We start from the raw sequence: 16,706 nt of genomic DNA, 5'->3' as shown, positions 1-16,706 counted from the left end.
CTAGCAATGATGACTATTTCTTCCATTGTAAATTGAGTCACTCGAGTCCATGTAATGGATATGAGAAGTAACTGTTATGTTTCTTATACATGTAGGATGACAGTGATGTAGAATGGAAATTTGCCCGGTCGAAGCTATGGCTATCATATTTTGATGAAGGAAAAACTCTGCCTCCTCCTTTCAGCATTGTTCCAAGCCCTAAATCCTTTGTGTATCTCATTATGAGGATTGTCAACTTACTAAAGTGTCGAACACGAAAACTGCAGAAAGACATTGAAATAGGAATGGGAGACTCCAAATCCAGGGTAAATAATCCGTTATATTTTATTTTCCTTTGTGTCTCTTCCTGGAAAAGATGACAACGCCGTCATGTAACTGAGCGAATGTTTTGTATATGATACACGTAGATGTACTATCCATGTTCATTACACAGCAAACTCCATTGTTGCTTTATGGATGTGTCACAAGTTATGAAGAATATGAATAATGAACACTCAGTGGTTTGCAGAGTTTTCTATAGGAATTGGATGGAAAGTTACATCATTACAACTATTATATACACACAACCAGCAGAAAGGGCAAAGGGAGCACAATCTAGTTACCTACGTCAGTATTTTAGAAATGATAGTAATTACTAGTATATACTGGTAGAATTAATCATTAATGAGTGATATAGACATCCCCTGATAAAGCATGATTTTATCCTCCATGAAAGGGAACCCATAAAGATATTTATCCACTGTAAACAGCTACTACAATTGGCTTGTAGGATAGCTAATGGGCATCTGAATGTGTCCTAATGTGGCCAAGTGGAAAGAGGATCTTGTAAAAAAAACTCATTATATTCACTGTGCACAGTATACACTGACTAACTTGCTGTTGTCACAAGGTGAATATGCTCCAGAGCTGTATTAAGTGGGGTTCACACAGGGTTTTTTTGGTCTGAATTTTGATGCGGAATCCACATCAAAATCCAGCTCAAAAAAATGCCTCCCATTGAATTCCCGCTCACGAAAAAAAGAAGCGGCATGCCCTTTCTTCAGGCAGATTTCAGGACTGATTCAGCCTACTAGGCCCATTCATTTGTGCCTAATCCGGAGTGGCATCCAGTTGCGGCTAGCTGTTTTTTGGACCGGATTCTGAGGCAGCCTCCACGGCCTACACATGTGTCGACAGTAGACACAATGTGAAATCTCGGGGATATCTATTAAGCTGGATTGCGCAGATTTTGGGCATGGTCATTTTGATTCTGCTCCCTAGCATCTCCACCCTGTTGACATCAGCAAGGTAATCGGCATATGGCGTACGCCACAATTAAAGTCATTTTTCACCAAGTCCTCTTTCCATTTTGCCATAAGGAAATATATAGAACTTAATTTAAAGGAGTTGAGCCATTACAAACACATCACTAATACATAGGTATGACTGCTGGGATCAGAAGAGCAGGGGCCCGAAAGACCTCTTCAAGCCTCTTTGTGAATGAAGCACCAGTGTGCTTCCGTGGCCAGTGCTCCATTCACCTCTATAGGGCTACGTGCACTGTAATCCTTCGCAGCCCCATAGCAATGAATGGAATGCATGTCACAACGAGGGTATGGAAGGACCTTTGGACCCCTGTTCTCCTGATCGTTGCTGATCTCAGCAGTCAGACCCCGAGTGATCTGACACTAATACCTGATCCTGTAGATAGGGAATTAGGGTGCATTCACACGGAGTAACGTGCCGCGTGACCTGGCACGTATACGCCGTGTGAGATTTTGAGCACCGTATACGCTCCCATTGATTTCAATGGGAGTAAGGGTAAGTTCACACAGAGTAACGTGCTGCGTGATGTGGCACGTATACAGCGTGTGAGACTTTGAGCACCGTATACGCTCCCATTGATTCCAGGCTCCCATTGAAATCAATGGGAGCGTATACAGCGCTCAAAATCTCACATGGCGTATACGTGCCAGGTCACGCGGCACGTTACTTTGTGACTCTGTAATGGCACAATCCCTTTAACAAACAGTTTTTATAATATTTTATTACTGCTGATATTTTCAAAAATAAAGAAATATAGAAATAAAAGGTTATAGAACACATTTTACAATAGAAATATGGTATATAATCTCAGTATCATTAAATACATGTAATACTTTATATTAAAAAGTCACTGCTGGTGATAGTGATCGGAAGACATTTATAAGTATCCCTGTAACATAAAAAAGCAGCAGCTCTACAAGTGCTGAGGGAAGAGGAATGAAGGCAGGCAGAGATCATCCAAATTCACTATATTATTTCATAATTCTATACAGTATGCCATCGTGATGTCTGGTGAGATGTGACATTAGTCAAGGTTGGGTGGTATAGCTTTTCATCAGACCTCGAGCACTCCAAACTGTATCTCTGGGCTTCATAAATGTAATATTAGCTTTCCTCTACTGGAGGATGTGGCATCTCATTTGCACATATAGTAAATGATACTCAACTTTACTAACGGTGTAGAATAACAAATATAGAAAAGAGAAGATGGGATCATTTGTATAAGAATCACAGAAATGAAGTCACGAGAAGTAAGAACTTACAGAGTACCACAAAAGATGAACAAAAAAAACACTTTTCATTTAAAATCCTAGCCTAGTTTTTGCAATTCTCATATCTGTTACTACAGGCTTAGTACAAACTATCCAGACATAAAACAAAGTAGTACGTATTGTGTATGGGAATAAATCTCAATCTAGGGCAGGGTGATCTTGCAAAAATAGAATTTTTTTTTAAGTTTGGGCATTTTTTGAGTTTAATCTCAATTTTCTCATCTTAATTTAAAAAGATTTTTAAGACTAACACGTTCACTGAGCAACACAATGAGAAGTAACTGGATACATGTGACGTCGGCCTCCTTGTCCTAACACCCAACCAGTGGCTACCAATAAGAAATTGTCAATTATAGCCTGTGATGGGAGGAGAAAACCTGCATAGAATATGTCAAACTGCCCTAGGCTCCAGCTCACTGAACTGCATAATGTAATAGGATTCAATGACATAATATACACTGCCTGTACATAATTATTACATATTAACACTGTAATATAATATATACTGATAATAAACAGAATTTGTACTATTCCATTTTTATTTGAACACTGCGTATTTGTTGTTCTAATCCAGTGGCAGACATTAAAGGGGTTATGTAGGGAAATAAAAAGTTTTGTGGTGCATTTACTAATAAAAATACCAGAAGTATTGCTCCTCTGTTTCCGCTGCTGACACTCTAACTCCTGCTCCGCTCTTTGACTGGCAGTGGGAGTACAGCAGAATCAGTTAAATGTCAGAGCAGCAGTAGCGAGGGTTTAGAGGAGAAAGACAGATTATATATATATATATATATATATATATATATATATATATATATATATTCAATACAGGCAATGTACTGAGAAACTTTATATTTCTACATATAACTCTTTAAAACCAGTAGTGTGACACTAGACTTACATAGATTAAACTATTCAATAGATAACACAGTGACACAGTGTTAGACACTGCTATATGGCTGCCACTATTTAACAGGTGGATGCTACTATCTAACTGGTAAGTCCAACAGTGGCCACATGGCAGTAAAATCCACAAAGTATCACCCACCCATTAAACAATTTCAACCATTTAGAAGTGTCTACCATATAGCTAATGTCACTGTATTATGTAGCTGGTTCAAGTCTCCACTGTTCTTACCTCCTCCTCTTGCTCTTCTAAGTCTTCCCCCTCTTCCATGTTTTCTCATACCTGCACTCCATGGGATGAAGCTCACATTTGTCACCTCCATATTATTCCTTCTGCATACTAATGCCACCAAGGGGATGGGGCCAGATGCAGTTGCTGCCTCTTAGCTCATTGCAATGCTTGGGCTCCTGGTGATTCCCTTTCTAGGCATACATTGCAACAACTGCTGAATTATGAATTCTGCTGGCAATAGTGATACAATGCGGCCGTGGGAATGGATTTATGCAAATTAAATTGATTTCTCTGAAAAAACAGAATCATGAGGCTCCCAGTTGGCGAATTAATCAAATTAATGTGATTAATGGTCCAGCCCTTTCTCAGCCCCAGGTAAATTTCACTTTATTTCCCAGTATTTAATTTCACTGTTCTCTGAAGCACATTAATGGTTCTGTGCCCGAGCACGGACTCTAGCAGCCAGGGACATAGCAATGAAGGGTGCAGAGTTAACAGATGCTACCGGGCCTGATTATTTAAAATGGCACAAGGTGGCTATGGGCCACTTTACAGAGTTTGCATCGGGACGCCTGAGCTTCAAGGTACGCCTCTGATAGCAGCTCTCTCTTCCTCATTCACAGCAAGAAATCTCAGATAAATCTCAAGCACAAATTAGTAGTTTACTTAGATGCAGTCACGTGGGACCTGTCTTAGGCCCCTTTTGACATTGTGCACAATAACAACCTATATACCAATACATTACAAGATGGACACTTGTATAGACACGGTGCACAAACTAAAAGTTAACATTTTTCTAGACTGCAATGTGTTCTATCCTAACATAGGGTTTTATTAAATCACTGTTTATAATCCTAACTGTAAGCAACCAGGAACGGTCTCTGTTTACAATACCGAATTATTCTTCACCCGCTTTTGTGTTGCAACGTTTAATGTGCTAATGTCAAATACCAGTATGAACTGAGCTACAAGCAGAATTAATGAGATTATCTCCAAATACAAAGCATCTTGGCACATAGTCATGTTTGTTTCATGCTGGTCACAGAGGTAAAGCTTCACTCTTGCCCAAGTAATTAAAAAATGAATTTACTGAAATAAAGGATTTGGACTGCATTTAAATACATGGATTGGAGTTATTCATAATGAATCACTTTGGCGTCTGTGTCAGAGTATTTCTGCATTCTACATGATACAGTCACAGTGAACTATGCTGTCCCTCATCTATTCAATTTACTTTACTTTGAGACAAACACAGCCTTAGGCCTCTGAATTATCAAAAATCATCAAACCCAATAAATTATTATTAATAAAAACAGGCCATCATAATCTTCAAGTCTCCCGTATGGCCTTCATATTTTCTATGTTGCATGTATTTCTATGCTGTCAGTAGTTTATCAGATAATCTGAGATCCTTTTATTTCTCCTGATACCATTTGTTATATGAAGACATGCACAGCCATTAAAATTCTGTGTAAACCAGGGAGATCCCTGGAGGTATTTTAACACATTGATGGCTTAGTGAAAATATTCTATAAGGTTCATCTGCAGACAGTGGTTTCTAGGCTCTTGCCCCTCTTCAGTGCAGAGTAGGATACCAGTCGGCTAGGGGAGAGGCTATTGAATAGAGATATATCAGTGAAGGGAAACCTAGAAGCCATCTATGTTTTCATAGGAATTCTAGAAAAAATGCATATTGGTTCTATTTGGAAAAAGGAGAACTATTGGTATATATTACTGATATTACAGTCTCTTCATTGAGGCAAAGATCCTCTGATGACCCATGTCAATAGCCTGTCACCTAGCCAACCAGAATCCTGTTCTGAAATGAATAGAGACAAGAAATTAAATACAGCCACCAGTGAATGGGTGTCTATTCCTTTTAGATGGATTTTTTGGTTTGGTATACAGGTATATCCCGTGTCATGTCACAAGGCTTCTTTAGAAGTTGGTCATTGATTTTTAGAAAGATATCTTCCGACACATGGCACTAGAGACACTGCCTTCCCTTTTTCCAACTAGAAAATCTAGTATCTAGGGGAGTATAGCCTGTAAATTTCTCTACGATGAGACAACGGTCTCTTTAAGGAGACAGAGAAGCCTTCCTGCCTTTTCTTGCATCTAGGAACATGAAATAGACACAAGGACACAACAACATAAAACTTCCAGAAAGTTAATGGAATTATTCCCCATAAACTATATGTTGAGAGGTGTCATGGCTATAATGGTCTTCTTCAAGTATTCTTTAATTTCTTATTAGTCTGTAGCTTTGATGTGGGTTGTATGGAACCATTACATCCATCTGGAAGATCCACTGACTGTATCAGTCCCCTCAACCCATCTTGTAACATCTTGTTTTCTTACCATGCTTAGTAGATGCAAAATATTGATGCAAACATATGGCAATCCATATATATATATATATATATATATATATATATCATACTTTGGTATAAAAAATAGACAGAAAGAATCTGTCTTTCTTTTACACTGCTAGATAGATAGATAGATAGATAGATAGATAGATAATAGATAGATAATAGATAGATAGATAGATAGATAGATAGATAGATAGATAGATAATAGATAGATAGATAGATAGATAGATAGATAGATAGATAGATAGATATGTGTGTGTGTTTTTCAGTTTAAAAAAAATCTCTCTGTAAACAGATTTGCCAAACCTTGATGTGTATACACTACTTTGCTTATTTTTTCCATCACAGTTATTTACATGCATATAGTTTAACTAACATGTCTTCCCTTCCAGTTGAACCTCTTCTCCCAGTCTAATGCCAAGGTTTTTGAGTCGCGGAGTTTCAACAGTATTCTCAATCAGCCAACTCGCTATCAAGTAAGTGACCCCTCACTGTTCTATACACTTCATTTTATAAGAAAACCAATTCCTGTCTTGCAAAAGAGATAGAATATAGTTAAGATGTCGCTAGGATATGCCATAACTTTTTAGGATGGGAGTCTGACCTCTAGGATCCCCACTGACCAAGAGAATTGGCAGTGCCCATCTCCATCACTGTTTATCCCTAGACATGCCAATTTGCAGGTATAAGTAAGAAGAGTATACAACTCTAAAATGAGTGCTGTCGCCTCTTTCTCGGGATGTCTGGGATCCTAGCGGTCATACCCTCCACCAGTCATAAAATGATGGAATATCCTAACAAAATACTATTATTTTACAATATGAGAAAACCCCTCAAATAATGAAGTTTCCTGAAGACATTATGTCCTCTTATGTATAAATTACATAATTTCAGAAAGAAACCTTCAGAAATCACTTCACATCACTGATGTTACACAAGAAGGCACTGACAATTTGTCACTCCTCTAGAGATTTATGTTTTGTATCTCCTTGTCACTTTCCCTGACAGCAAATAATGAAAAGACTTATAAAAAGATATGTGCTGAGAGCCCAAGTGGACAAAGAAAATGATGAAGTGAATGAAGGTAAGAGAAATAATCACGGAGATCCACATTTACCTCCTACACTTCCAAAAAAGCAAGTACTGTGAAAACAGATGCTTATCCAAGCCGACACTTTTATGTTAAAAAACAATATTGGCATAGATTTATACAAAGAAAAAAATATTCACAAAGCATGAACAGAATGGCAATATTTTCTGGATTGTATGCCCAGTACACAGTTATACGGCATAAAGATGGCAGCAACTACAGTGAGTCTTGTATCCATGCCATGTTAGGCTTTATGGAAGGCTTGGGCATTCTATATGGCTTTCATATATATGGGGCCCCTTCCTTAAATAAACCAATTTAGGCAATGAAACTAATGACAATTATAGAACTGGTCACCTATTAGCCACGGCAGACAACTATGATTCCCCAGGCAGTGCTCCTGCTATTTCCATGTGATAGAATTTTACCAGCAATGATCTTCTAGCAAAGCACAAATCATTTCTAATTGTCTCTCGGCCATTTCTGAACTTTCATTTGTATAATGAGCGATAACAAGTCCAACACCACAGGGTATTACACTCATCTTCATAAGCCAAATATATCAGGATAAACAGTTAAAATGACCGCCCAGGGAGCAATATACCACAGCATATTCTACTTACTCGAGTGCCAGGAAAGTTCAGAAGGTGTTCGCTCTCTAAATGGGAAAACAGTCAACTAGGTAAAGGTTTTACTGTAGTCATGGCTGCTCAGCTACATGCTCATTCTCTGTATAGAAAATAGGTATGTTTAAGGCCTGGTTCACATCTGCGTTCTGTATTCCGTTCAAGGAGTCCGCATGGGGACCCCCAAACAGAATACCGAACGCATTGACAAGCGGTGTACAGTGAAAGCACACGGACCCCATAGACTATAATGGGGTCCGTGTGCTTTCCGCGCGGAGTCCGCACGAGTCATGTGGAGAAGAAAGTAGTTCATGAAGTACTTTTCTCTTCGCATGTTCCGTGCGAACACCACGCGGAAAACACACGGACCCCATTATAGTCTATGGGGTCCGTGTGCTTCCATAATCTCACTGCTTGCCAATGCATTCGGTATTCCATTCGGGGGGTTCCCATGCGGACTCCCCTAAAGGAATACAGAACGCAGATGTGAACCAGGAGCATTGAAGAGCATGCCACTGAGCAGATTGGAGGGTGACTAGAGGATAAACTAGAACTCACCTATACACATTACTTTTGCCTTATTATTACAGGTGAACTAAAAGAAATAAAACAAGATATTTCAAGTCTCCGCTATGAACTTCTAGAAGACAAATCACAAGCGACTGAAGAATTAGCAGCCTTGATTCATAAACTAAGCGAAAAGCTAAATCCCAGTATGTCGAGGTGCGAATGAGTAATGGATCCTGAAGATTTGTCAGCAGCAAGTACAATGGCAATAAACTATAAAAGCATCCAATACTTGAAGAAAAAATAAGTCTGATAGATTTATAGCACACAAATAAGTCATAGAAATGTACCTCCATGTGACAACTGCTCTGCAAGTTCCAGGGGACCATGGTCAGGTCACAATGGTGGCGGTGCATAGATTTGGATGATATATTCTATTTAGTCCAGGCTTAAGCTATTTTCTTAGAAGGGTGGGCTTTGCAGATGTCTCCACTGGATCATGTGGCATTAAACCTTTACTGTTCATATTTCTGAGGCACAATATGCTAAAGATTTAAGGGTGTGAAAACTCCATTGGACGGTCTAGTTATTGACTGACTAATTGAAACAAATTGTTCATTGGTTGGTTGATGTTGGTAATGGTTATGGCACAGAATGCCCTTTGTCACTTAGTCTGCACCTTCACATGGTGTATAACACTGGTGCTTATGTCTCCATTTAGCAATGAATTCTTTTTGCAAAAGAGACAAAAGTTATACTTGTCTTCATACTATAGATACATGAGACAGGTGTACAATTGGTATCCTAGACCCCTCCACAACAAACCAGACAGATTGGGTTAGAGGATGGGCGCACTGGCAAATATGTGTCACTAGAAGAACAAACAGCAATACTGATTCACTGAATGGTGGGATGTATATTCAGTGTGAACAGAGACAGCTAGACAACAATTCTAATAGTGAATCTGATGACTGCTGCACACAAGGAGCCGTGATATTCCCATAGAGTTTAGAATTACTAAAGAAATAAAGGATGCATTGGAAAGCTTCACGTAATTGTGTTTATCACCTCTAGGTGGAATAAATACTTCGTAGTCATACATCACAGTCTTCTGGAAGGTTAGGCTTTAATTTGGTTCATAAATCAGTGGAGTTTGCTGGACATAATTGTAATGGCCATTAATACAAGCAGCTCAAAAGAACAGACTTAGTACATATCAGAAAGGCTAGGATATTAATGAAAGGGTCACGGAATATTGTTATTAATGAGGGTAGAGTATTACTTAAAGAAAACGAATCCCTGTCTCCATGCTGCAAACAGCATGCCACTCAATATGAAGAATGTATCAGTCACCAAACTACTGAAGGGAACATATGTGTGCAGAGGCATAGCTATACCGGGTGCGTAGGTCACAAGAGCTACTGGAGCCTGGAAGGGCCCAGAGGTTTCTCTGTAACATAACAAGACACCAGTAATATAGATAAGACATGGTAAATAGAAGCCCCAGCACACATATTGCATTGGGGCCCTGGAGCTTCAAGTTCCACCCCTGTTTCCATGGGAAGAATATGCAAATCCGCCTTCCATGATGTAATTAGGAAGACAGTTGCTGCCTCATTGTTGCAAACCAATAGAGGGCGCTCACTGGAATGTGCAAGCCTGTCTTAAGACAGGATTCCAGTGAAATAACCCAATAATGGCTGCTCCCTTTAGCCTCATGCCCGACCTTCCAAGAGGCCTTTGTTTAGCAATGACGCTGGGATTAATACCAGGTATAGTCTCTCAATCGAGGACAGCTGTTTCGATCTGGTTGGATCTCATCAGCCCGATGTAGAGAGGACTATAACCTGCAGCCATTATTGGGTTATTTCACTGGAATCCTGTCTTAAGACAGGCTTGCACATTCCAGTGAGCGCCCTCTATTGGTTTGCAACAATGAGGCAGCAACTGTCTTCCTAATTACATCATGGAAGGCGGATTTGCATATTCTTCCCATAGTTCCTTGCAAAGTGGAGTGCTAAAGGCTTAACAAGTCTCCACACACCTATATGGTGGTCTCTCCCTAAGGAGTGACAATATCCCCCGAACCCTGTCTAAGCCTCTCACCTCTACCAGGTTATAGTCCTCTCTACATCGGGCTGATGAGATCCAACCAGATCGAAACAGCTGTCCTCGATTGAGAGACTATACCTGGTATTAATCCCAGCGTCATTGCTAAACAAAGGCCTCTTGGAAGGTCGGGCATGAGGCTAAAGGGAGCAGCCATTATTGTGTTATTTCACTGGAATCCTGTCTTAAGACAGGCTTGCACATTCCAGTGAGCGCCCTCTATTGGTTTGCAACAATGAGGCAGCAACTGTCTTCCTAATTACATCATGGAAGGCGGATTTGCATATTCTTCCCATAGTTCCTTGCAAAGTGGAGTGCTAAAGGCTTAACAAGTCTCCACACACCTATATGGTGGTCTCTCCCTAAGGAGTGACAATATCCCCCGACCCCTGTTTCCATGAGATATTTACTTGAACCGTCACGAGCATGGGCCTAAATTTTTGTCAGTTTAATACCTGTCCATCTGCCATTGAAAGACTCAGTTATTAGTGATAATTAGAGATGAGCGAACAGTAAAATATTTAATATTCGATATTCGTTTCGAGTAGCCGCTCAATATTCAACTATTCGAATCGAATATCGAATCCTATTATAGTCTATGGGGGGAAATGCTCGTTTCAGGGGTAGGCAACATTCGATCAAATTATACTTACCAAGTCCACGAGTGAGGGTCGGGCTGGATCCTCCGAGAAGTCTTCTCCGTGCAGTGTCCCCGCGGCATCTTCCGGCTCTGAATTCACTCTGCCAGGCATCGGGCCTGGGCAGAGCCGACTGCGCATGTCCGCACTACAAGAAAATGTAGTGCGGGAATGCGCAGTCGGCTCTGCCCAGGCCTGATGCCTGGCAGAGTGAATTCAGAGCCGGAAGACGCCGCGGGGAAGCTGCACGGAGAAGACTTCTAAAGGTAGGAGAAGAACCAGCGTTGATTGGCCGACTATATAGCATTCGGCCAATCAATGCTGGCTCTGCATCGAACTTTTCCATTCGAATAGCGAGTGGTACTCGATCGAGTACGAGTATTTTGAATACCGTAATATTCGATCGAATACCTACTCGATCAAATACTACTCGCTCATCTCTAGTGATAATCAGTAGACAACATTATGGCAGCACAGCACTTAGAAAGTGAGATCCTCCTTTTATATGCAAGGTACTCTTCAGTGACATCTAGTGGACGCTATAAAAACTGCAATGCTCCATGATATAAAACACTACCGAAGGGCAGAAGCCTAGAGAACCTGTACACATCATATCCCATTTACCTCTGTTGGATAAGCTGTACATTTACATCATGTAACTCAGTTTATGGGCACCATCGGAAGCAGGAATTCCACAACCAAAGTGACTGCAAAACCCAAGTCTCATTCTAAAGCCTTGAAAAAAGCCTTGGTTCACCCAATGCAAGAATAAGGCATTCTTCACCCTTACTAATACTGATGGAGAATACTGACCAAAATATACAAGTGAAAAATGAGAAAAAAAACATACAGACAAAAACTATAATGGAAAGATTTGCATCTTTTCATTGTCTTGTACACACTCCTGGTTTTGACTTACGAATATGGACACAGAAAACGGATCATAACAGATCCATCATATCCGTAATGGCTACTGACACCAGTGTGAACTAGATTGTCAATATACTATAAATATATTCTAAATATTGGTGTTCAGTAGATTATATGAATATTTACAAATATTTAGACGTAACCTGTATTGGTTTCTTAGGATATTCTAGGTATAGCCGCCTGCCACATACTGTACTGCTAGCATATTACCTGGTGCTCGGTAGATAATATACTTAATCGCATTGGTCCTTGGCCCAAAGTCAATTTAGATAAATATACTCTCTGATAACTATGTCTTAAGGTTGAGGATGACTTTAGCACCCTGCAGAACCACAGTCAGAATGAAGTAGGTTTCAATTAGAGTATACATCCATTTGCTAACTCTCCATAAAGCAGCAGTACTAGTGAAGATAAGATACTTTGTAATTGCTCTCTTTGCAGACATGCCTCCTTCTCCTTTGAGTCCTTTTCCACTCCCCCTGTCTCTTGCTATCATCATTCACTCTAAATTCACTGGTAAAATCTGTATGCATGAGGCGAAGATGGATTTTCAGCTTCACAAAGGGGTCAGATTACAGCTGCTGCCCATGGAAGTCTATTGAGAGGGGAGATGGAGGAAGAGGAAGGAATATCGGTAACAGCTGTATACTGATCCCACCGTGAAGATGAAAATATATCCACCTCAACCTCAGGAGTACAGAATTTATAGCTAGTTTAGAGTGACTGATCGATGAGCCTTGAGGAATAAGGAGAAGATGTAGCTGATGAGTCTAGGGCCACATGGCTACTTTCAACATCTGTCGGGCAACCAAAGATCACTCTGTTGTCCTGCAACTCCTTTACTAATGTCAGTGAATGTAGTCACAACTTGTTGTAAAAAACAAAACAAAAACAGTGATATTTATTGATCTTTATGCAGATAAAAGTTGCATTCGTAGCCCTCTTAGGGCCACAATCTGACGCCACCCACTTATACTAGTGAAGGAATCCCAGGGTGACATGGCGATCTTTAACAGGACAGGTAGTTGAGGTATAGCCCTCGCCTAAAGAGGCATTTTCCTGTAATAAGATATATTACAACATTTCTTATATGTGCTTGCATAATTGAATTATGTTTATACATAGCAGTACAGTGAACTAAAATGAATTCAGTTTATATTACAACCTTTATCCATAGGACATGGGCATGTTACCCTGTTCAACACATCAATCATATACAGTACATTTTAGACAATAAATATGTGTATAAAGATAATCTTGGTTTGCTCTTTGTAACCAAGTTACAGCCTCCACCATCTAGTAAACCAGATGTTTAGGTTTATCCATTATCTAGTAAAGTTTGCCTGTAACCTATATAGAAAAAAAACTCCTGACAACATGGGAACAATAAAATCTGTAATTTTCTACCAGTGTTTGTGATGCTCACACAGATGATACCAGAAACCTCTTCTGCCCTACTCTAATATGAGAAACTGTACAACAGCTCCACCTAGTGGCCAAGCTGCCATATTACAGCTGTAAATAAAATGAATAGAAGTTTCCCATTTTTAATATGTGTCAAGTCTCCCAGGTTTCCAAAGACCTGATTCATAAAGTGGAACCTCCAGAGAATCCAATCATGCCATGCTTATGTTATCATACACCCCGAACAAGATAAGCACTATTTAATGAAAATATTTCTAGACAGAGAATAGAACTCTCTTCTGCTTTGGTTGGATTCAATCTTATCTGAAGAAAGAGCAGATAAGACCAGTAATTGTGTATTTCCTTACTATGCTATCACCAAGAACTGAATCTGGCTCCCCTGTGATACTGAATGGAAATGTAATAATGTAACAGCCATTGAACACAAAGGACAATTTAATGCCACAGTTATTTGCATTAAATGAGTTATGAAGAAGACAGCGTCCGTCTACAATATAACACGCCATCACTGATAGAAATGGTTTCAACTGAGCATGCTGTAATATAGATCTTTGATAAAGGAACTTTGGACTTCATAATTTTAGTAAAGACTTTCTATTTAATAATTTATCATACATGTAAACTGTATACAACCTTTGCTTTTAATAAGATTATACGAGTATACAGCAAAATGTACAGTATATAGCAGCCATCTAAGAAGATGAGCAGATGGCAACGTGATGCAGGTTTCCTATTATACATGCAGTCCGTGTCATATTGCCTCGGCTGAGCTTTCTTACAGTTTGCCAGTAACTGGGTATGGTGTATATAATATTACGCTGATGATGTACAGATAATTATATGGCAATAATAAAAGAATTGTATATGAAAATCTTATAGTCTATTCTTTTTTAATTGTTTGGGTATCGCATCACCATGAGAAGTGAATGGTTTGTAGAGGGGTTGTCACATCTACTTTCCTGGCACATGTATGTCCCTTTTACATGAATAAGGGGCTGCTCACATCACTAACATTTGTTTAATGGATCTGTCTAAGGCTCGGTTCACATCTGTTTTCAGGCCATTCCGTTCTCCTCTCCAAATGAAAAATATAGAGAGAAAAGTCCTACAAGCAGCACTTTTCCCTCTGCATTATTTGTGTGGAAACCACATGGACCCCAAATAATGGTAATAAACATGAAGGGATGTTCAACGTAGTGCCCTCTGTTTGTTGGTTCCATAATGGGAGGGTATCACCAAATAACCCAAGGGTCCTCAAACTTTTCAAACAGAGGGCAGTTCACTGTCCCTCAAACCAGTAGAGGGCTGAAATATAGTTTAAAAATAAATTTAAGATTATATAGTCCACAGTAGCGCCCCCCACAGTATTATATGCTCCTCAGTACGACCCCCCACCCCACTGTATTATATGCTCCTCATTACGCCCCCCCCCACCCCACTGTATTATTTGCTCCTCATTATGCCCCCACCCCACTGTATTAAATGCTCCTCATTACAACCCCCCCACCCCACTGTATTATATGCTCCTCAGTACAACAAACACATACAATCACACACTCACTCTATTATACTTACCCATGAAGAGCGTCCTTCTCCTTCAGACTGCAAGCGCGGTGACGTCATCATGCTTGCGTCGGGACAGAGGTCACTATCTGCAGTCAGTGTAGGCCGCGGTTGTGCGGCCTACACTGACAGCTTTCAATTGTATGTGCAGCAATCCACTCACTATCGGGGAATCGGATTCCCCGTTAGTGAGCAATACAGGCTATGGCGCGTGGGCCACATGCAGCGGGCCGGATAAATGTCCTCGGCAGGCCACATGTGGCCCGTGGGCCGTAGTTTGAGGACCCTGAAATAACCCCTCCAACCCACATGCCACTATGCTGAAATTATTTATGCCCTGATCTGGAGAAAGCATCAATCAAATTGATAACAAGCTTGATTAAGTGTTTTTGACACAAAATGATCGTCGCTTTGCTCTGAATGTCACCTCCTTCGTGTATGCTGACTTTAAAAAAAAAGATGTAATAAAGTCTTTTATGGATTTTACATCGCTGTGGTGAGGGCCCTACTATTTTTTTGTTTGGTTTTTTCTTGTGACTTTAGCTGTTTTGCAGAGAGCACCATCTTACTCTGAATAGAGCAGCGTTCACCATCCTATTCACCCCTGATCACACCCATAAGATTTTCTCTGATAATAAAGAATTTAAATGCCCTATGCAGTAGTGCCACCATTGTTTCTTTCTTTTTTTGTCTGAGCTTCTGTTAATGCATGAGGAAAAGGACGCTTCTTACCAGATGGATAAAGCAATATAGGCACTACACCAATAAAAGTAATGAATCCAATCTTCAACGCTCCCCCAGAAAATGCAGAACCTGCATAGTAGTAACCGGCTGTTCCATTGGTTTTGTACAAAACAAAAAAAGAGATAAAAAAAACGAGGGATATCACAGTAGACTGAAGTTTTGGACCATCACCTGGCACAAAGGCAACGGAGGGGCAGGTCTCCTGGACCTTTACCTATATTATAGATTTACGGTTCTCCTGTTACTTTTTGACTGGCGCTATAAAGCCTCAGATAAGCAATGGGTGACTATAGAAGCGGACCTACTCTCTATCCACTTCTCTTCAATTGCCTTGAATCCCACCCTGCTATCGCCAACTTGAAGGGGTGCAGATAGTGCAGTCACAATGGGGCCGAGGAGCCTTAGGGGGCCCATAAGCACTGGCATCAGTATTGAGATTGCAGCATCCATCTGGCCCATAAACTAAGGAGACCCACAGATTACCCTAACCACACTAAGGTTGATTAAACTCCTCAGCCCCCGTAACCATCACTATCAAGAATTTTCTGTTGGGATGAGGTAGGGGGCCCCGGACAAAAAATTGCAGCGGGGCCCAGAAGACTTTAGTTACGTCACTGGCTATTCCATTATCATCACACTTAATTTGGCTATACAGGGCTCTGAAATTATCAAATTTTTGAGGCCTTAACATCTCATCCTTAAGATTATGAACCTCTGGGTACTTACTGCAGCTTTTATTCATTGCTTCTTTCATTGTTTCTCTTTCCACTCTTGCTTTTCCCCAGATACCCAATTACCCAAATCTCAAAGTATTTAAAAAAACAAGAGCTCACCTAGGACAATATCCAGCAGGACACTATTAAATATGAAGCCTGAAAGGTTGTGACTGTGTTCCATATTTATATAGCTCTGTGATATTAGAAGTGTTAGTGATGTCCCACTACAACATCCAATGAGATGCGCGATATGCCGGGCATGTTCTATA

General features: G+C 40.2%; 1 protein-coding gene across 5 annotated transcripts in view; it reads left to right on the top strand.

Moving 5' to 3' along the window:
* The window catches only part of TRPC3 (transient receptor potential cation channel subfamily C member 3), a 356,160-nt gene that overhangs the window by 182,565 nt on the left and 156,889 nt on the right, over positions 1 to 16,706 (top strand). For 4 of the 5 annotated variants that reach the window (XM_075287073.1, XM_075287062.1, XM_075287081.1 and 1 more), the window contains exons 9-12: positions 96 to 305; positions 6,482 to 6,565; positions 7,098 to 7,173; positions 8,396 to 9,016. In XM_075287073.1, the coding sequence (XP_075143174.1) occupies positions 96 to 305; positions 6,482 to 6,565; positions 7,098 to 7,173; positions 8,396 to 8,538 (513 nt within the window). In that variant the 3' untranslated portion in view covers positions 8,539 to 9,016. Of the gene's footprint in view, positions 1 to 95; positions 306 to 6,481; positions 6,566 to 7,097; positions 7,174 to 8,395; positions 9,017 to 16,706 lie in introns of those variants that run through there. The other variant, XR_012717460.1, reaches the window with a different exon arrangement.

This window comes from Leptodactylus fuscus, chromosome 1, assembly GCF_031893055.1.
Source record: "Leptodactylus fuscus isolate aLepFus1 chromosome 1, aLepFus1.hap2, whole genome shotgun sequence".
NCBI lineage: Eukaryota > Metazoa > Chordata > Amphibia > Anura > Leptodactylidae > Leptodactylus > Leptodactylus fuscus.
This window is presented reverse-complemented; position numbering and strand designations above follow the sequence as displayed.